This window comes from Macaca mulatta, chromosome 14 (assembly GCF_049350105.2).
Source record: "Macaca mulatta isolate MMU2019108-1 chromosome 14, T2T-MMU8v2.0, whole genome shotgun sequence".
In the NCBI taxonomy this organism is placed as follows: Eukaryota; Metazoa; Chordata; class Mammalia; order Primates; family Cercopithecidae; genus Macaca; species Macaca mulatta.
The window spans coordinates 84,622,691-84,644,970 of record NC_133419.1 but is presented as its reverse complement, the minus strand read 5'-3'; the positions used below and the strand labels follow the sequence as shown (position 1 = coordinate 84,644,970).

The 22,280-nt window shown below is 37.5% G+C and overlaps 1 protein-coding gene across 13 annotated transcripts in view; it reads left to right on the top strand.

The window, feature by feature from the left end:
• DLG2 (discs large MAGUK scaffold protein 2) overlaps positions 1-22,280 on the top strand; it is a 2,228,225-nt gene that overhangs the window by 1,575,839 nt on the left and 630,106 nt on the right. For all 13 annotated transcript variants that reach the window (XM_077964104.1, XM_077964105.1, XM_015115421.3 and 10 more), the window contains one exon: positions 13,512-13,636. In XM_077964104.1, coding sequence (XP_077820230.1) covers positions 13,512-13,636 — 125 coding nt within the window. The remainder of the gene's footprint in view (positions 1-13,511; positions 13,637-22,280) is intronic.

Genomic DNA, 22,280 nt, shown 5'->3' with positions numbered 1-22,280 from the left:
TGTAGATTTGTACTAAGGCACCAACAGTTTTATCTGCCATTGCTTTTGTATCATCAGCACGCAGGTGAACACAGTGAAAAAGACAAATAACATATTATTATTATTTGATCTTGAAGATACTTTGAATGCTACTAGTTTATAACCAATCCAAAAGATATTATTATTCTTTTTGTTCTGGTGAAGAAGCTATAGTTCACAAAACTTAAGAGAATTGTTCAGGGTCACAAGCCAAGAAATAGTAAAGCTAGAATCTGAACACAGCAGAAATGATTACAGAGCTTGTTTTCTTTATCCATTCCAAGGGAGTAGCACCTAATAGATGACAGCAGGTGTCCATTTCCATCCCTCTTACCTCGTCAAGGTTGGTAAAGGAAAGGGTAAGTTTTAAAGGCTTGTTAAGTCAGAGGTACAGTTGGTTAATCACATGTTACCGTTTTAAAGGGAAGTTATTTTAAAGGAATACAAATTTATGGCTGTAGCAAATGAGAACCTACAGTGTTGCCAGGAAATACTAGAAGAAATAATAAGTGCACACCACCAGAAAAAAATCTCTAGTTATCTGCCAAAAAAAAAAAAAAACAAAAAAAAAACAACCCTCATGGTTCAATAAAGAGTAAAAAAAAGCAAAAAGATATTATTTTATTCAACATTTAGAAGTTTTTAAAGATTTGGAATAGAAACAAAAATCAGCAGGAACATCTAAACTGATTTGAGAGAAAATGAGAAAATTATACTTCTGGAATGAAAAGTGGTAGTCATAAAAGGGGGGGGGGGCGGGAAGGCCGGGTGCGGTGGCTCATGTCTGTAATCCCAGCACTTTGGGAGGCCGAGGCGGAAGGATCACGAGGTCAAGAGAGAGAGACCATCCCAGATAACACGGCTAAACCCCGTCTCTACTAAAAATATAAAAATTAACTGGGCGTGGTGGCAGGTGCCTGTAGTCCCAGCTACTCGGGAGACTGAGGCAGGAGAATGGCGTGAACCCGGGAGGCGGAGCTTGCAGTGAGCAGAGACTGTGCCACTGCACTTCAGCCTGGAACAGAGCGAGACTCCCTCTCAAAAAGGAAAAAAAAAAAAAAAAAGTAGTTAAAAAAAAAGTCATTCTCAGATGCTTGGAATTTGTGATATCCTGGTCAATAGAAAATGAGGAAATAGAGGCAGTGGAAATAGAAATAAAAGGATGAAAACAAGAGTTACTCAAGTGATAGAATCAATAAAACTTGGTAAATGATGGATAAGAGAACCCAGGGAGAGAGGAGTCAATGGGAAATGTGAAATATTGTGCCATACTCGTGCTATTCCCTATGTATATGGCACATCTCCCCAACTAGACTGTAAGCTCCTGGAGAACAAGAACTGTACGTCTTTTATTTGGTTTGCAGAATTTGACACAATGTTGAACAGATAGCAGATTCTCAAAGAAACAAATGCAGAATTAATTAGGTGATTCAAAGTTTAGCCTTCCTACGTTAAAACTTAAAGTAAACCCCTTCACCTGACCCTTCCTTATTAGCTCAATCATACAAATGTTTTGGATTATTCTTCAGTTTAGCTTAACTCATCAAACATTTACTGAGCATTTGCTGTCAATGGGCATTAGATTCAGAGAGAGAAATACAATTGCAAATACAGTGGGGCCCCTGCCCTCTAGGTGCTGAGGATCTAGAGAAAGAGAGACACAATATGAATGGTGATCCCCTCACGTTGTGAATGAAGTTTTACGGAAGCCCAGAAGGAAGGGTCATCACATCTGCCTGAAGCATTTGGAGAAAACATCAGAGATAGCAGTTGAGGTGGAGTTTGATATTTGAATAGAAATTCAACAGCAAAAACAATAAGAATTGCAGAATAGAAAATAGTTCCGTTCAATTCAGTTTATACAGGGATTTATTCAGCACTGTTCATATACAGATGCTATGCAATTCTGGCATGGAAAATGAATAATTAGGTTTTGATATTTTGCATTGATTCTCACAATAGAATAGGAAAAATAAATATATAAACAAATACAAAACAATGTGCTGTGTGCAGTAATGAATTGTAAATCAGTTACAGAATTGTATAGAGGAGGAAAATGAAGGGGAAAGTGAGGAGTTACTCTGTGTCAAACACTTTTCTTTATGTGTTCCACGGGATATATAAAGCTACACAGAAGAAAGTACAAGTTAGTTCACTGAATGGTGAGCAGTTTACAAAATGATGACGGTCAGACTACATCTCTGGCTTGCAGATGTGTTTTCTCTTCACAATGTTAGCCTATGGGGCAGTCATGAGGATGTGCTTCACAGACTGCCAACTACAGGGAGCATAATTCACCTGGAACCCAGCTGCTAAGCTCTATAATCTGAATCTATTCTTGAGTTTGCCCCAACGGCTCCTCTGAGCCGGTGACCTAGTGCTGCAGGGCTACTAAGGCGGGGCATTTTCTGGGAGGAAAGGGGCTTCTCTGATGGACTCAGAGAAAAACAATGAAGGATACTTCCAACCTATCTTCCTTCTTTCTCTCCTCCTCTTTGGGATCGGACTTGCATGGTGATCTAATGACTCTTCTAACCTTTTCTGGATGTTTCCCCATTTTCCCTCACAAGCATTTCCTCTCATAAAATTTGTACATTTAATCCTGTCTTGACATCTGCTTCTCAGAGGACTTGGACTACCACAACCTAATATGTATTTATTGATATTCAATAATTTTCTGACATTTAAAAATTGAGATTTTACTTAAGGAAATTTGATTCCTGGCTTCTCTGGGGTGTGTGGAGGGTAAGACAATCATCCAATAAGAGGACCCCATTTCAGAGAGGCAGTAACCCATAAAAGCTGAATGGCAGCTTATCCCTATAGATGAGATATGTTCTCAACCCACACTTCTATTTTGTTTCCAACATGAAGATCAGTTATCACTTACTCACATTCTTGCTCTGTTGTTTTACCTCTCCTGGGATTACTTCACCCTCCTATATGTGTTTTCTGCCTTCATAGGCATTAGAGTTTGAGATTTGTTGTTTTGAGCACATCCTAGCATGTGAAGGAAGGAGTGAAGTGAGTCAGGTGTGGAAGCCAGAAAACCAATGAGGAGAACTAAAGATGTTCTAAACTAGACAGTGATGGTAGAAGGCAAGAGGAGCTGGATGGATTTGAGGGGTATTTTAGGGGTAGAATCAACAAGATTTGAGTTTTAATAAAATATAGGGACCGATGGGGAGGCAGGAGTCAAGGATGACTATCAGATTTCTTGCTGTGGTAATAAGAATTGATGAGCATTCTTGTTTCTTTCTTATTTTCAACTACACAAACCACTCTAAACAGATGTCTCTGCTTTAATCCTTTCCAGAACACAAGCAGAGATGTCATTAGAAGTAGAAGATTTGATGGGACTACAAAAGAGGGACTCACTCCATTATTACCAGCTTACACTGGAAAAATGATCAACAAATTAAGAAATTATGTTGAGAGTTAATGAGAAGTACATATTTGCGGCCAGTGGCATTTCGGATACATCGTGTTACAGGACACAAGACTGATGTTACTTAGAAATTTTGTAGTTGGAGTATCATTGACAACATCTTAGATCAGATCTTAAGAATTCACAGCTTAAATATTATATTTGATCCCATATTGCTCTCTTTGCTTTCTGACTCAATCCACCCAGCCTATTCGAAATTCAGCATTCTAAACACACAATGCCCTTGAATTAATCATGGTAAAGCATCACATTTGTCATATCGCTCCTTACTCAGATAACCTAGTTTCTCCAGGAAAGCCCGTAATCCTAGGTCTGTCACTCAGAAAACTTTCTCATATACCCTTACAGAGTTGTGGGGAACAAAGTAGATAACTTTGCTTAGAATGCTTTCCTGATATTCTTGCAATAACCCACCCTATTTTCTGACCAGCATCTTGACTTCCTTAAGTAGGCAATTGTAAGGTCTAGCACAGCATCTGATGTATAGAAAGCACTAAATGAGTGTTACCTATTATTTTTTTCTGATGATGTCAGTATTTTTTTTCATTTTCTCCGTTAACACTAACATATTTCTCAAACTGAAAAAGACCCAAGCCTAAGTCTTGATTTACATCTCCCAAACTGGCTTCCCCATCCTCACCACAGTCTTCTCATCTCATGTACATCATCCCTCTCCAGCTATGCGTCACGTCATCTTTGATTCTCCTCTTTTCCACCCTTTCATGTTCTAGCCATCAGTAAGTCCTGTCATTTCTACCTTTCAATCATGCCTCAAATATTGCCATTTCCATTGCTATCAGCCTAGTTCAGATGCCATCAATTTCTGACCTGGACTACAGCAAGTTGCCTCTCTGTTCTCCCCTTCAGCACTCTCCAATAAGTTTGTACACAATAAAAAGCATAATCTTAAACTAGATCAGATAATGTAATTCCCCTGTTTTAAGCCTTTTATGACCCCAAAACCTACTGTGTCCCAAGTGTATGACCCCCTGCTACCCTCTCCTACCTCATCTTGTCCTTCCTTTTCTTACCACTGCATAGCTATTCTGGTCCCATTTTAGTTTCTTGAACAAGTCAAGCTCTCTCTTTTCCTTAGGCTTTAGCAAATCTTGTTCCTCTACCTAGAATACTTAACTGCCACACTACCTCACATCATACTCCTCTTCTTATTGTTCTCTCCTTCTACCCTAGGTCTTTCCTCAGTTTCAATGAAAAATGTTAACCATTTTTTCTGTCTTTACTATCTTTTTGTTTTTTAAATCTCCTGCTATCTTACTGGGAAACTTCAGTGTCAGCTACAAAATACTCTGACTTGATCATCACTTCAATACACTCTTATAACTTGACCTTTACTATACTCATATGACTAACACTGAGTGCTGCTTTATCTCTAAAATCTTGAACCCTGAAATCTGCCAATATCCACAGCCTGCTGCTCCCTCTTCCATCTCCTGCTCTCCATAAAGCTATCCATTGTATCTCCATCTTGTCACCCTCTTCTGTTCTTCCAGTCAAAGAGTATCCTCCTTGCATCTCATATTTTCCTATCCTTTCTAACATATTACTCATCACTTACAAAGTAAACCGTATTTTTTCCCCAAGCCTCAGCCCTAAAGCAACCAAATCATCCCTTTCACTGTTCAAGATTACTAAGCTCTGTGGGAGAAAATCCTATAACACGCTGATGGCATCCCACCATGGTACTGCTTAGCAGACTCCAGCTGATCCCTAGGTGTCTCTCTCTTGCCTCAAAGCTGCAGTTCCAACCACTTACAGCTTTACTTAAATCCTCAACTTCATTCTAGACCTTTCCCTCTGATGTCCTGACTTCTAAATATAAAGAGTAAAGACATCTAATCAGTTAAGACTTCCTTCAGCCTCCCTTTCCTCTACCTTAAAATGACCTTTAATCTCTTCCACCTTAAAATAATACTATAACTTACCTGTAGAACTCAGTTATTCTTATGTCAGAGAGTAAAGTATTCCTCCCCCAACCCATGGCTGAGTTATGCTGTGTCAAAAGCGAACTTATTTGTTCTAATGTTACACATGTTGTATAAGTGTAATGTGTGTGTGTGTGTGTGTGTGTGTGTGTATACGTGCATATGCGCTCATTGCAAGATATATTTATAAGAAAAAATTAAAGATGGAGCTGCTCAAAGTGACAAGAGAAAAATATCTACAATGCTGATAGTCAGTGAGAACCACTATTAATAAATTAATGAGCATACTCCCAAACTTTTTAAATTCATACATATTGTAAAGTGAGGTCAAAGTTTAAATCCTTAATTGTCTCTTACTTTATCTACAACTATTTTATAAAGATCTTTTCATGTCAGCAAATAAACTTATACAATACTATTTTATTTTGTGGCTATACCACATGCAATTAAGTAGTACCTACAGGAGTACTCAAAGAGTCTGAACTCTGGGCCCCATTCTCACTCCTCCTTCAAGATTATGTTTCTTTGTGTGCTCCCTTCTCTCCTGTACCTTCAATCTCCCTTTCCCAGGGGCTTCTTTCCTTTAGACTAAAGATATGCTTGAGTCCCCTCCCTGCCATCCTCCAAAATCTTTCCTCTGCTTTGTCTCCTTCTCTTTCGATACTGCCACATATCTTCCCTAAGGCTAAAACTCTCTCTCTCTCTCTCACACACACACACACACACACACACACACACACACACAGAGATAATAATCTACTTTCTCTGTGTTCACTTTTCTTTCTTCTCAGGAGTTCTTTGGTCTACAGTAATCTGGCATTCTCTCTTGGCCTATTTATTAAACTGCTTCCTTTATACCATCCCCCATCTTGTTAAAGCATTTTTATGTAAACATTTACCAATCCCCAAATGAAGCATTCTTCTGATGGCTTTTCTACCCAGCAGCTTCCAGAAAAATACAATTTAATAGAACAAACTATGGGGCATCGTAAATGCAATTCCTGGAGATTGTATAATTGTGAAAAAGGCTTTTCTTATTCCTGGACTAAGCACTTTGTTCCAGGACACATACATTATTAGATAGCATTTTAAAACTAAATAAAAAATTTGAGGAAAAAAATCTCTATTTAGCAATGGTAGTTAGAAATGTCTGCATTATTTTCTCAACTTTACATCCTAGTGATAGACCTGGGGCTGTTCATCTTTAGATATTGTAACATGAGACAGAAAGTGGATGTGAGAAAGACTTTAAATAATTTTAACAAGTAATGTGTATGAAAAAGACACCTTTTTATTCTCTGTGCCACTCCAGATTTACTGTTCAAAGTAAAATGACTTCTGGGACAATTTGGAAGATTATTTGCCAACCAACAGACCTTTCTATCAAGTGACATTTTTTTCTTCTGGCATGTAGCCTACATAGTTCTTTATTTTAACTTCTTATTACCTGTTTCAATCTTTTTTGATATCTTTATTCTACCTACTGATATTATTCGCTATTCTATTATCTTAATTGGCCAATGTTCAAGTGGTAGACTAGTAATTTTCAGAGTGCATATCAGAAATTTACAGATTAGGGGCTGATGTATACTATATTTGAAAACAACATATATTGTTTCGTAGTATAAACTATATTAAATTAAAATAAGTGTCTTTGCTGGAGCAAATATGCGAAGGTAAACTTGAATATTGATCATGGCTGACAAGTAGCAAAAGGAACAGATAGGTGTTCCTAGGTTAAGAGAAGCATACAGGAATCTTGCGGGTAGTGAGAGGAATATACCATTTCAATATTATCAAATAGAACATGGGTATTAAAATGTTAAAAGAACATTGTTTAAGTCTTTTTTTAATCTAGCTGTTTTTTATCTAAGGTTTCAATACTATAACCTAATCTTTCCCCCAAATTTAGTATTTCTAGCTAAGTTTTGTTTTAATGAAGAAAAGTAACATATATTATCAGTGTAGGTTAAAATGCATTAATCCATACTTGTTGGGTCAATAAGTAAGGCGTGAATTAAGTAAGAAATAAGTAAGGCGTGAATTAAGTAAGAAATAAGTGAGAATACATTGTCTGACATCTGTTCTCCCTGACTGTCCTCAAACTCGTAAGGACCCCTTTAAACAGTGCTGTGCATCAAACCAAAGTGATTGAACTAACATTGCTTGATCATCACCCATGTGCTGTGCTCAGCACTCCACTGGTGCCTGTGTCATTTGTATTCATCTCATTATCTCCGTTTGACAGATGACAAAACTAGACTCAAAGTCTAGTTTTGAAATTTATCCAATGCCACAAAGATATCAGTGGCAGAGCCAGTGTCCAAACCCAGGTTAAAACGACCCAGATCTATGTTTTTCCACTAAACCATACCACTTTCTTAGAAATGTTTTGAAATATTTTCACAATACTGATAGAAGTTTAAATCTTTTCCAAAAATCCAGTGAAGTGTTTCCTTATAACTAAAATTTATATTACTTCCCTATCATTGAATTAGTTTTTGAACTCAGAAGAGACAGTGTGATATAATGGAAAGCAAATAGTAATTGAAGTCTGACAAATCTGCTTTTAAATCTGAATTCACTATTTACTTGCTTTAAGTCTTTAAGTAAGTTACTTCACTCCTCTCAGCCTCAGTTTTTTCCTTTGTTTGTTTGCTTGTTGTTTGTTTTTCAGTTTAATATATAAAAAGAGAATAATGCAATCTACTCTACCACATAGGAAATTATAAGAAGCATGGATTAGTGTTTAGCATAGAATAAACATGCAATAAATGTTAGTTCCCTTAATAATACTTTTAGTATTTTACTAGGGGCTTCATAATTTTTTTAAAATCCCCTTCTTAGGTAGTTTAAATTATTTAAGCAATTTTACTATTATTAATTAAAGTTAATAATTTTCTTGTTAAAGTTAAGTCACTTTAAATGTCTTCAGTGGCAATCATACTGTAGTTAAAATGTCACTCTTTTCTCACATTTATATAATCAACATTTTCCATTTTTATTAACAGCCCTGAAATTTTATTTTATTTTTTACTTTTAACTTTTAGATTCTGGGGGTTTATTAAAAAGTTATATCGCATGGTGCTGAGGTTTGGAGTACAATTGAACCTATCACCTAAAAAGTGAGCATAGTACCAGATAGGTAGTTTTTTAACCTTTTTCCCCTTCCCTCCTTTTTCCCTTTTGTATTTCTCAGGATCTATTGTCCTCATCTTTATGTTCATGTGTACCCGATGTTTAGCTCCCATTTATAAGTGAGAATATGCAGTGTTTGGTTTTCTGTTTCTGCATTACTTAGGATAATGGCCTCCAGCTGCATCCATATTGCTGCAAAGGATATGATTTTATTCTTTTTTATGGCTGTGTAGTATTCCATGGTATATATGTACCACATTTTCTTTTAGTCCACCATTGATGGGCACCTGGGCTAATTCCATGTCTTTATTATTCAAAAGCACTACAATTGTAATGACTCCAAACTATCCCCACATTCAGATAAATGTACCACAATATTTTAACCATTTCTCCATTATATGGAAGTCAGTTTTCAGTTGTGTTTTTTTAACATTAGAAAAATAATGCAGCAAGCCTTGAACACAAATCTTTTCATGTTTCTCTGATTATTTCTTTAAGATAAAATCCTAGATTCGAATGATCAGGTCAAACAGTATTTTAAAGTAGAAAAATTCTAAAAATCAAAAAAATTCCTTGTCGGTAGAACATTATATATAAATGAATGTGATTATAATATTACTACTTATTTTCCTCTTTTTTATTATATATAACCCCATTTTGAGAGTAATTTTCATTTGGGAAATAAACTTTTAATAAAAGTGGGACTTTCCTAGAGACATTGTATTTATCATATTTGTAAAATGTCTTTCCATTTTGTGGATTCTCTCTCTGAGAGGAGACGGTGTGCAGTACATGAAACAAGAAGTGTCATTTGGCTAGAAAATGGGTTTGTGCTCATGGGGAAGAGTCAGCAAATTAGGAGAAAGAATGGTCCATGTCAGTGACATTCATCTGTCATGGAATGTGCCCAACTGCAAGGACACAGCAGCCCACCCAGAACCCTTTACAGGGTCTGCCCTTACCAGCATGGCACCTCAAAGTTTCCATTGACTGCATCGGAGATCAACACTCGGTTAATTAGTCACAATTTTCAGCATCTAAGAGTGTCAACCAGGGGTCTGCCTGTTCACATGGAGAGATTGCTGCTCAGAGAAGAGAGGAGCTGAGATCTGTCCCTGCAGCTGGCAGGCTCTGGGACAATTGTCAGGGGATTGAAGTGATTCAGCCATAGAGAGCAGCAGGCCGCAATTTCACTGACAGTTTTGCATCTGTCCCTCTCTCTGCTAAATGCTGTGGCTGGTAGCAAACTTAAAAGGGAAGGCTGGAAGAGAACAATAAAGGGAGGTGAAAGCTCTTTAAATCATTTCCTTAGCTGAATTAAGATGAATCTCTAGTAAAGAACCATGATGACTGGCTGGACCCAGCCGATAGACTAGTTTTAACTGAAACACAAAAGCTTTCAGGGATGCTTTGGGATGAGAACCATAGTGCAAGTTACATTCTGTCTCTACCTACCTAGTTTCCATTGTGAATTTCCTAAATATATTCATTATTTTCCTCAGATTGGGTCTGGGGACAGGGGAATGTATATTAGAAAAAGCCAGAGCCACAGTTTTCTCCATATTGTAGTCAATTCAAAAGAAAAACAGTGGTTAAATGTTTCTAGGTTGCTGCCAAAGCTTTTATTTCAAAGATATATTGATTTATAAAGTTTCAAGACTTTGACAGTGATATACTTCCCCCACTAAATGTCCCTAAAACATCCCCTTTTCTCTTTTGGCAAAAGCAGATTTCCTATATCTAGCCAGAGTCCCAAGAGAATTCTTTAAAAATCATACAGTTTAACCTTTCAATAAATGCCTGGGTCCCTCATGCCCAGTGACTAGCCAAACACCTCTTGAGTGAAGGACTCTCTATCCCTTACAGAGTAGTGCATCTCCAATCTGAACAGTTCTATTGTATCAGTCAGCCTTTAGCTGTACCACAGTTTGAATGCCTGAGCTTTCTGCTTTTTTATTTTTGTGATGACATAGAGCAAATGGCTTCTACTTCCATATTATATTCCTTAACACATTGCAGATTTCTATTGTGTCCTTTTTGAGTCTTCCCGTTAGGGCATAAACATTCTCAGTAGGTTTGTTTTTTCTGTTAATTCCTTCATCAAGTATTTATTGCCAATACTATGTGCTAGACAAGGCTCCAAAAAAACAAAGATGAATACTACGCAGTTCCTGCCTTCTACAAGCCCAGTTTAGAGGAAAGATAGACTCAGAAACAGACAACTACAAAATAACACAATGCATAACATAAGTAAGCATAAAAACCTACAAAAACACAGAAATGTGATCTATCTAAAGAAGGGTTGAGTGATAATTTAGTATTAACTTGAGCAGACACCGTCTGAGCCACATCTTCAAAAATGAGAAGAAATGAACTAGTCAAGGAGGAGATGTGAAGTTTCTGATAGAGAAAACAGCATAAATAAATGTCAAGAGATGAATTATAGTGAGGTCTGTGCAGTAAAGAACCTGCAGTTCACTTCAGTATTCCTGGGGGGTAAAGGGTGAAGCTGGAAATAAAGTTGACAAGGTTAAGAGTTAGATCACAAATATATTTCTCACATGACAAAGTTTTGAGTACCCTCTCCAAACACGTTGACAGTATCAGGAGAAAGTGTTTGGGTATCACCCAATCCCTGCTTGCCTCTTTCCCTACTCTCCTTAATCAAGAAATTATTATCCCTGAGATGCTAACTATAGTGAGACCAATACACTCTAGTTGATATACTTAGAGCTTGACCCAAATTACATTGAAAATACTCATCCTCCCATTTTTTCTTTCCCAAACCTCTGAATCTTAGAGAACTGCCTCATTAAGTCCCCTAAACACTACCTCCATGGCTACATACTTGACAATGCAGTTGAGGTTATACAGTACGTGAAATGTACTGATCACTGGATGCCACAGTATCATTGCTTTTTTTGCTATGCTTTGAATATCCGTGAAGGCAGAAACCATCTGGCCTTAACCTCTGCAGTCTTAGTTTAGAGTCAGTTGCATAGGAAATGCTCAACCAATACTAACACAGTCATTTGGTGTCAATAAGTATTTAAAATCCAAAATGATTTCTCGTATACTCTGCTCTGGTAAATTTCATGATTAAGGTACATCTATCCAATTCTTCTTGCTTTCTTTGTTCCAACTTTATTGTCTGTTCCTTGGTGTGGCATACCCTTTCTCACCTAAGGGCTTTTACACAAGTTCTTCCCCCTATGTCAAAATGTTCTTCTCTATGTCACCAAGTCACTGTGTTTGGTTCTCTTACTCACTCCTTCACTCTGCATTTCCCCTTCATGTACCTTATAAACTGACATATTTACTCCTGTAGCTCCAGGGCTTACTCTAGTGCCAGGTACAGAGGTGGTGTTTAATAACTTTTAAATAAATTCATGATTATATGACTACTAATAAGTAATAACTCTGTTCAGTGAACACTAGACTGTTTCAAAGAGCAAACAGAATTAGAGAAGACATCAGAAGTATAAAGACATGGGATTTTAGTTGCCATAGCTGAATTATTCATTTCACCCTTTCAACATATATAAGAAATATACAATTGCAAAAACAACCCTCTGGAACTCAGTTTTATTAATTCAGTCAATAAAAAATGCTAAACATTACCTTGACATTTGCAGTGGTATAGCTATCAAGTTATAGCTGATCTTATCTTGACATTGAACCTTTCTGACTAATCAAGTGCCCTGATTAATTTCTCTGAAATAACTACTGAATTCGTAGTCCTCATCTCTTTTTACCTCAGAGTGGAAATTAATCAAGTGATCATAAATTAATAAGCTATATTTGTTGTAAGAATATGTAGAGAAATTTAATATCCAGTGATAAGGGACTGGTTAAATAAGTGATATGTGACCTTGATGAAACATGACTAGCCATTTAAGATGAATAATTATAAAGACTGCCTAGTTATACAGAAAGGGCTTAAAATATAATATGGTTTGGAAAAAATTACAACACAACTATGAAAACATATGTAGCTCTGGAGATGGGAGATGGGGATTAAAGGAGACTTTAGAAATGAGAAATAAATAATATGGTTTGTGGATTTGGGGGGACTTTTAATTATGCCTTATGTACAAATTTTAGAAAGATATACATATATATCCTTTAGATTTATATGTATCCATATATATCCTGATATATATCCATATATATATCCTTATATATATCTATCCATATATATATCTCTCTCTTTAGAAAGAGATAAAGAGATATATGTATATATGTATACGTATATACATATATATACACACACACACAGGATATCAGTTACTATAATCTACAGCAGTAAGTGTAAAGGCTTTATTAGAATGCAAACTACTCAGATTTATATGCTGCTACACTATTGCATGTCTTTTCTATTGTTATTGCAAATTAAAGTCTGTTTATTGTTCAAAAGTATCTCTCGTGCATTATGACTCTAGAAGAGGGCCCTGTCTTCTGAAGTGGAAGTTTTCTGTTACTTAGAAACACACTTATTTGACAGATAAGTGATATTAGAACAACAATACCAGAAATAAGAAAATGAAACACCCAAGTTCACTGTTCTATTAAATCAAATTCTTTCATGTAACTTTTTTCTTCCTTTTTCACATGAATGTATAATTTTTACAATTGACACTCTAATGATTATTTATATTTTTTCATATTACACAATTTGTAAGTTTTTATTTCCTGCTTCATAAATGTGATTTTAATTGCTGCATAAAGGAAGCCATTTTTAAAAGCAAAAATATAATGCCTCTTGCATTCTTACAGTGCAGGAATAAACCTGAATGTTCTTCCTGACCTTCCTTTTACTGCTAACCATGCACTTTATGGTTTAGCACACAAGACTGTTGTCACCTGATTTCCATTTGAGTAGTAACATGATAATGCAGAGTGCAAGAGGAACTAGGTTTTAGGTGACAGACACGTCATTTAATACCTGCTTTTTGTTTCTACAGGGGAATTCTGGCCTGGGATTCAGTATTGCTGGGGGGACAGATAATCCCCACATTGGAGATGACCCTGGCATATTTATTACGAAGATTATACCAGGAGGTGCTGCAGCAGAGGATGGCAGACTCAGGTAAAGATCTGAAACATTAGAATGATTTTGAAAGTAAATCTGCTGCATTAATGAGACACGTTTGTACCTTTGAAGAATAATAATTCTACAAAAGTTCTGTACTTGAAAGATTTTTAAGGCAAGCTTCCTGAAATGACTTTGCAGATCTCTGGCTACTGATTGAATTTCAATAGTATTTGATTTGTGTTTGTTGGTGGCTACCACACTGAACACTGGGCCAGGCACTGTGAGGAGGGGATGAAGATAAATCTTTTGTCTGGATGAGGCCTTCAGTCTAGTTGGAAAGAACATAAATATGAACTAATGGGCAAATAATATAATTACCAAAATGATACACTCTAAGTAGCATTAGCAAGTAAAGCACTGTTATAGATATCGTATGTATTCTCAGATTCAGCAACCATTTATAGGGCTTTCTCTAGGCATTTAGAGAGGGAAAAATTGAGTCTAAAAAAAACATTCCCTGGGAAGATTTTTCTGAGTCTTGAATGATAATTAAGATTTCACTAACCCTACAAATCTGAGTGGGAACACAGAGAACAGAACAAGTTGTCCCTCAGAAAAAAAAAGGGAAACCAGCTTGATTTGGATGAAGAGCACAGAGTGGCCTGACTCAGTGGCTCATGCTTATAATCCCAGTACTTTGGGAGGCCAAGACAGATGGATCACTTGAGGTTAGGAGTTCGAGACCGCCTGGCCAACATGGCAAAACCCCATCTCTATTAAAAATACAAAAAGTTACTGGGCCTGGTGGTGGGTACCTGTAATCCCAGCTACTCTGGAGACTGAGGCGGGAGAATGGCTTGAACTTGATCCCAGTGAACTGAGATCATATCACTGCACTCTCGGCTGGGTGACAGAGTGACACCATGTCTCAAAAAGAAAAACAAAAAAAAAGACACATGGTGAGTTTAGGTTGGTGGAGGGAGTGTAGCCAGGTACTTCTCAGTGATAGAGAGTAGTAGCTGCTTGAGCTGGGCTACTTTCTTTAAGGAACTTAATTGTGGGAAATGAGAATTACCCTCATGGGGTAAATAACATAAAATGCTATGAGATCAAAACCTTAGCTAAAAGGCACTATAGATTGGAAAAATTAGGAGAGATTTTTCAGGAAGAATAACGTGCCCTAATGTCATTTTAGCATCCCTACTAGGTTGTAAATCCCGTCAGGCCAAGCAGTTACATATATAAAAGTGGCTCAATAAACTCTTGCTGAAGAAATGAATTTTTGAATAAGTAAATAAATAAAGTGTAGAAGAGGAAGAAGTGAAAATTAATGTGGGAGGTAAGATAGGAAGGATATGTTAAATAGAAAATATTTATGACATTTGTTAATGACTGTAAGGAAGAGTTTATTCAAGAGGAATCACTGCAATGGAGATTTTGCAGTAGGGGAGGGAGATTGGTCTTAACTCTGAATACAAAAAGCACAAGTGAAGATGTATAGCCAAAGAGCTGTGGAGTGGAGGTGGCAGTTAGTGCATGGAAAATTACTGAGAGAAAACGTCAAGGGTAAGGGGAATTCTGGCTAAAGGGACTTGGCAGGATTCTTGTTGAAGGCAGGCCAAGCTGATAAATTATCAAGGGTATGGGATAAGGAATTTGATCGGATACCAAGGGAGAGAAATTTTTGATAAACTGACTCAGCAGGATTCTTGCTAAAACTGGGCTAACGAGACCAAATAAAAAGCCTAAGGTCAAGGCCTAATTGAGAGTAGGACCCAGAGAAGCCTGACTCAAATTTAATCAAGGACAGAGTCTTATTAAATTACGCAAGTGAAGTCCTGTAGGTAAGAATGACTTTAGCTTGCATGGAGCCACATTGAGGACTGTGACTTATGGAGCAGAAATGTAAGCTTCATAGCACTTCCTCAGTCTGTTTTTTCATTAAGCATATAAACTACTTTGCTGTTTTTCTTATGAATCAACCAAAAATACTTTTATTCCTTACCCCGTTTTTCTGATGTAGTGATTACTTTTGACAGCTGCATGTTTACAGCTTGAGGAAGAGAATCGCATTTTTTTTTTCAGGTACATGTGCATCCTTTATCAACAAAAAAGATACTCCCACAGGAAATAAGCTTTGACAATTGAATTTTTAAGCTGAATTAGCTAAATTAATTTCTGAATGAGGACATATCCCCACTAGAGTGAAAGGTTTGAAAAAGATGCTGTGTAATTCTATGAGTCATGGTGGGGATTCTGTTTGCTAACACTGGACCCTAAAGAAGCTCCATTTTTAAAGTTTAGAAATAGATTTGTTAGAGGATAATTTAGAAATTATCTCTAAATTATGATTATGGCGGGCCTTTAACCAAATTCTGGCTCTAAGCGTGAAACAGATTTTGTGTTATATGTTTACTTTACAATTAAGAATGAAAAGTGATATCCCTTGAGAGTGCCAGCATTCTTTGCCTGCAAACTTGGTGGCAGCCCCATGCCTACAGAGGTAAAGCAAAGTTCTGCTGTGCTAGAAACTTTATTCTTTCATAGTTGTAAAGAGAATAATGATAATGAAAGCTGACATTTCTTGAGATTTTATCATGTGCAGGACATTGTGCTAAGATAGATGCAGAGATGTCAGATGTAGACACACACACAGACACACACACACAGAATCTCCTACTTCAGTAGCCATATAGGTAGGTACTATTATTGTGGCCATAATAATAAGGACTCAGAAAATTAAGGCTTATTGATTTTAAGATCACCCAGCTAGCTTTGATCACATTAAAAATCCAGTTCTGAATGGCACTTAGGTACTCTCTAAACTCTCATGTGTTGGTAGAATTCCTACATCATGTGGTCTCTGCCTAAAAACTCCCAAAGGTAAAGTTTTCACAATGTTAAGAGGTAATTCTGAATATAACAGAGTTTGTTATTTTTCTATTGAGCCACAATTTCCCCCCCTTTTTTTTTTTTTTTTTTTTTTGGCCTCTACCCATTGGTCCTTATTTTGGCTTCCTGGAGCCAGGGCCATGACCTATGACTATGTGTATGAATATTGCCTACTAAGGTTGTACAGCAAACAACCTGCACGATTTTGTACAGTGCTTCTAACTAGACCAACAAAATTCACCTTCTTTCCAATCCACATTACAGCCTTTGCCTACGTGCAGACAGCTAATAAGTATAGATTTTCAGTATTTGGCAGGTGGTCTAGTCCAAGGCATACATTTTATAGAGGGGGATTCTGCAGCTCAGACAAGTGACTTATGCTGAGGCATAAATCATTTGGGCATCCTATTTAACTAAAATCTGAATGTCCTGACTCAAATAATTAAGATTCTTAGGTAGTGCTAAGAGACAGTAACACCAAAGCCTGAACTAAGCCTGACTAATTCTTTTCTCAGTGTGACAGGAACACTGAGGCTGGACCAACAAGCCGTGAAGAGTATGTTTTATCTCACCATTAGTCCTTAAGGACATGGAAGAAGGACATTGTAATTAGCTCTGGAAAGATGTGGGTTCTAACTTCTGTATATAACACAATTGACCTTGGACAAGTTAAACTCACTTAATAGCTGTTTTCTCATTTGTAAAGTGGTGACAATAATACCTACTTCACTGAGATGTTCTGAGGTGGGATAACCGAGCTCCTTAGCGATGGCAGGCACATAATTGGTGCTCAATAAATTTTACCACCGTTTTCCCCTTTCTCCTTACCTTCCCTCTCTGTCTCTAAGTAGTTTTTCCTCTCCTCTTGCCTCTGTTTCTTTCTTTTCTTCTCTATGCCCTTTCCTATTATACCTTCTGCCTTTCCTTCTGCAGTCTCCTTTCACCCTCTATGTTCTTCCCTAAGTTTCCTGTCCCTATCTTTTCACACGCTTTTTTCTCTTAGTCATAACATGGAATTAAAGACCATTAAAAAAAAATAGGTATGATGCCAAAAACGGTCCTATACTCCTGTTCTCAAGTTTATAATGTAAGCCGCTCAACCTGCTATGTTTCCTTTGCTTTAAAAACAAAAACAAAAACAAAAAACCTATAAATTAAACATAGTTTTCTTTTTTGTAAACAAATCCTTTGGTGTTTCCTTTGAGTTAGAGACACTTAAATTTCTTTAAAATGTACCTTTGCATTATAAATTTCTATGGCCTGAATATCTGTATCCTCCCAAAATTCATCTGTTGAAAGCTGATCCCCAATGTAATGATATCAGGAGGTGGGGCCTTTGAGAGATGATTAGGTTCTGAAGGTGGAGTACTCATGCATGTCTTTGTAAGAGAGATTCTGACTTATATTAGTGCCCTCATAAAAGCTTCCTTGCCCCTTCCTTTATGTGAGGACGTATCTAGAAGGTGTTATCTATGAACCAGGAAAAGGACCCTCACTAGACATCAAATCTGCCAGTGCCTTGGTTTATAGGCCATTTAGTTTATGATATTATATAATAGCCCAATAGACTAAGATATAAATTATATTTTTGACAGTTAAATAACACTAACATTTACAGAGAAGCTAAGGTCCAGAGAAATAAGGTGATGGGTTTGCTCCAAGGAGAGTAGTAATCTGAACTCTGAATTAGTGGATATGTAATAATCAGATCAATAATAATAATAATATTAATAAAGACCAACTTAGTGCTTACAATGTGCGAAGTCATTTTCTGGCACATTAGGTCATTTAAAGTGTTAAATGACTCAATAAAACTCATACTATTATTTACTACTCATTTTTCAGATAAGAAAATTGAGGAACTGAGAGGTTAAGCAACTTCCCTAAGTTTGTACTATTAGTAAATATTGGAGCCAGAATTTGAATGTAAGCAGTTTGACTCCAGTGTCCATGTTTCTATTTTATAAGCTATAATGCAGAAAAACAACAACAACAACAACACTTAAAAGACCCACTGTGGTAAGCATCATTCTAAATGCCACTCCTAGACAGGTGCAGTAGCTCATGTCTGTAATCCCAGCACTTTGCGAGGCCGAGGCGGGTGGATCACTAGAGATCAAGAGCTCAAATCCAGCCTGGCCAACATGGTAAAACCCCGTCTCTACCAAAAATACAAAAATTAGTGGGGTGTTGTGGCGGGCATCTAATCCCAGCTACTCAGGAGGCTGAGGCAGGAGAATGGCTTGAGTTGGGGAGGTGGAGGTTGCAGTAAGCTGAGATTTCACCACTGTACTCCAGCCTGGGCAACAGACCGAGACCCCATCTCAAAATAAATAAAAAATAAAAATAAAACTGCCACTCCCCAAGATTCTATTCCATAATCCATAGAACCTGTGACTATAATGAGATGTCACTCCTGTGATTTTTATATGCTATAATTTACCTCAAAATAGGGAGAGTATACACGTGAGCCTAGTCTAGTTACATGAACCCTTAAAATTGGAGACTTTTCTCAGGCTGGTGGAAGAAGTTAAAGAGATTTGAGATGTGTGATGTACTTGACACATTGCTGCTGGCTTGAAAATGAAGGAGGCCATGAGAGAAATAATAGGAATGGCCTCTAGTAGCAGAGAGAGACTCCCAGGCTGACAGCCAGCAATGAAGCAGGGACCTCAGTCCCACAATCTCAAGGAACTGAATTCTGACACAACCACATGAGCTCGGAAGAAGACCCTGAACCTTAAGATGAGAATGCAGCTCAGCTGACATATTGATACAGCCTTGTGAGAACTTAAGCAGAGATTCTGGCCACACTGTGCTAGACTTATGACATACACCAATAGTGAGCTAATAAACATAGTTTCAAGTTGATAAGTTTGTGGTAATTTTCCTTCTTTCTTTCTTTCTTTTTTCTTTTTTCTTTCTTTTTTTTTTTAGATGGAGACTCGCTCTGTCGCCCAGGCTGGGGTACAGTGGTGCAATCCTAGTTCGCTGCAACCTCTGCCTTCTGGGTTCAAGCGATTCTTCTGCCTCAGCCTCCTGAGTAGCTGGGACTACAGGTCCCCACCACCACGCCTGGCCAAGTTTTATATTTTCAGTAGAATCAGAGTTTCACCACTTTGGCCAGGCTGGTCTCGAACTCCTGACCTTGTGATCCACCCGCCTCGACCTCCCAAAGTGCTGGGATTATAGGTGTGAGCCACCGTGCCCAGCCAGTTTGCGGTAATTTTCTAGGAAACAATTCTAGGAGTCCTGGAATCATTATGAAAAAACTTCCTGTGTGTGCGAAATCATAGCCAATATAAAGTGACAGTGCAGACTAAAGGCACAGATAAAGTGAAAAGTGACTTACTCCCTAAGTAGATCAGACTTCAAATCGAGTTCCAGTCTTAGTTGTTGCTGCAGAAAAGAGATATAGGAGAAAGAACACAGTATTTGGAGTCAAAGACCAAGGTTTCAGGTACTACTTGCTAGCTATGTGACTTTGTGCCCCTTTTTAAGCTCTCTGTTCTTCAGTTTCCTCACTGGTGCATTGGAGACAGGAACATTTATCTCGAGAAGATATAGTAAGATTACATGAAATAGTCTTTGTAAAGGAATTATGTGAAAGGCAAGGTCTGCAACACAACCCTGGATCTACAGAGCCAGCTATTTAGCAGAATGCTGAACCTGAGTCACGAGTCTGTGACAGTCAGGGATGGACAGTATGGTAGGCAAAAATCTAAGATGCCCCCTCAATAACCTACAACCTTCTATAATCCTTTTCTTTTAAATGTGGACAGGACCTGTGAATATGATCGGATTCAATTCCATGATTATGCTACTTTATATGGCAAAAGGGACTTCACAGATGTAATTAAGTCCCCTCATCATTTGACTTTGATTTAATCAAAATGGAGATTATCCTGATTCAGACTGACCCATCTAATGAGACTTTTAAAAACAGAGAGATTCTCTTGCTGGCATGAATGAAGCAAACTTCCATGTTGTTAGAGAACCTATGGCGGGCCTGTATAGTGAGGACCTGAAGGCATCCTTTAGGTACTAAGTACAGTCCCTAGCCTACAGCTGGCAAGATAGAAGACATCAGACATACAGTCACAAGGAATTGATTTCTGCAGATTGCTACATGAGCTTATAAGAGAACCCCGAGCTCCCAAAAGGAATGCAGTCCAGCTGACACATCAGTGCATGCAGCCTCGTGATACTCAAAGTAGAGGACTCCTCTGAGTCATGTCTGAATTCCTGACCTGCTGAAATTCCGAGATAATAAGTACATGTTGCCTTAAAGTGATTAATTTGTGGTAAATTGTCATGTAACAACAAGAAACTAATATAGACATATAAATTCTGGACCCTAAAATTCCCTTAAACTGGGCTGTAGATTAGCTTGCTGGTGCAGGTCTCCAGTAACACCATCACACCCAAAACTTCAGAAACACTGATCAGGCCTCATGAGTGGACCTGGGACTTTCTAATACCTAAAGGCAAGAGGCCAAAAGCACAATCAATCAAAAGTGAGGGGTGGACCCAGGCCAGCAAAAGTGGGGAATCTAGTCCCTCAGGTGGAGGGACAGCAAAGATGGAGACTGAGACCTGTTTTACATCTAATGGCTGGAGATGTGAATCTGAGCTGGACTGAGGGAGACAGCCAGAAACTGCAGGGAAAATGTGAGATGAGGGCTAAGTCAAGAGGCAAGGCAAGGCAAGATGGACAGTGACCATTTTCTGATAGAACTTGTTTTTAAATAGAACTTTATGGATATGTGTGTTTATGGCTATGATATTTGTCCTTTGCGTAATAAATATAAAAGAAGAGTAGACAAAGACTAAGCAAAATACAGCACATTCGTTTTTACACTACACAACACTAATCACTAGTGATATTTTTGTACATGTCTTTCTCATATTTTTTGCATTTTAAACTTAGTTTAGATCATACTCTATATATTTAGTATTTGTTTAGCTTCACCTTAGTTCAGAGACCTTTCCCTGTATCAATAAAAAAGCCTTTTCAAATAATTTAATTGCTATAAAGTAGCATATTTAACCATTCACATTGTTAGGAATTTATTTTCAGTTTATCAGCATTTTAAATATATGGACATCTTTTGGAAAACATTATTAACCTTGTACCTCATTATTTCCTTAGGATATATTTCTACTATGGAATTTCTGAACCTGATAGAATGAACATTTTAAAACCTTTTGATACATGTTACCAAATTTATTTCCAAAAATATTCTACCAAATTTTACTTTTACCAACAACGTTGGAGAGGTCCTACTTTGCAATATGTTGTCAGTGTATTTGTATTTTTAGTAGAGACGGGGTTTCACCATGTTGGCCAGGCTGGTCTTGAACTCCTGACCTCAGGCAATTCGCCCACCTTGGCCTCCCAAAGTGCTGGGATTACAGGCGTGAGCCACCGTGCCCAGCCAGCATTACCTATCCTTAAGCAGTATTTGAAAAGAACATTAGGTTTTCTTTCAGAGCAAAATAGATATACATCCATGATTTGAAGATTTTTATTTCTTCACTTGTATTTGAATCATAAAAATGCCTCTGTGTAACTTGAAGTCCCAGAATTGCCAAGGACCAATATGTCATCCTGGGGAAGAGCTATCACATGACAGCCTCCACTTGGCGATGCAGCAATGACATTTTACACAAGAGTGCATTTATTAAAGGCATCCACAGCACAAAAGCAGCATGTAGAAACAGGCAGAAAAGATGGCTGCTTGCCAATTTCCTGACAAGTGACACAATTTAATCTCTTAGCCTTCAGCATAGTCATTTCTACTCC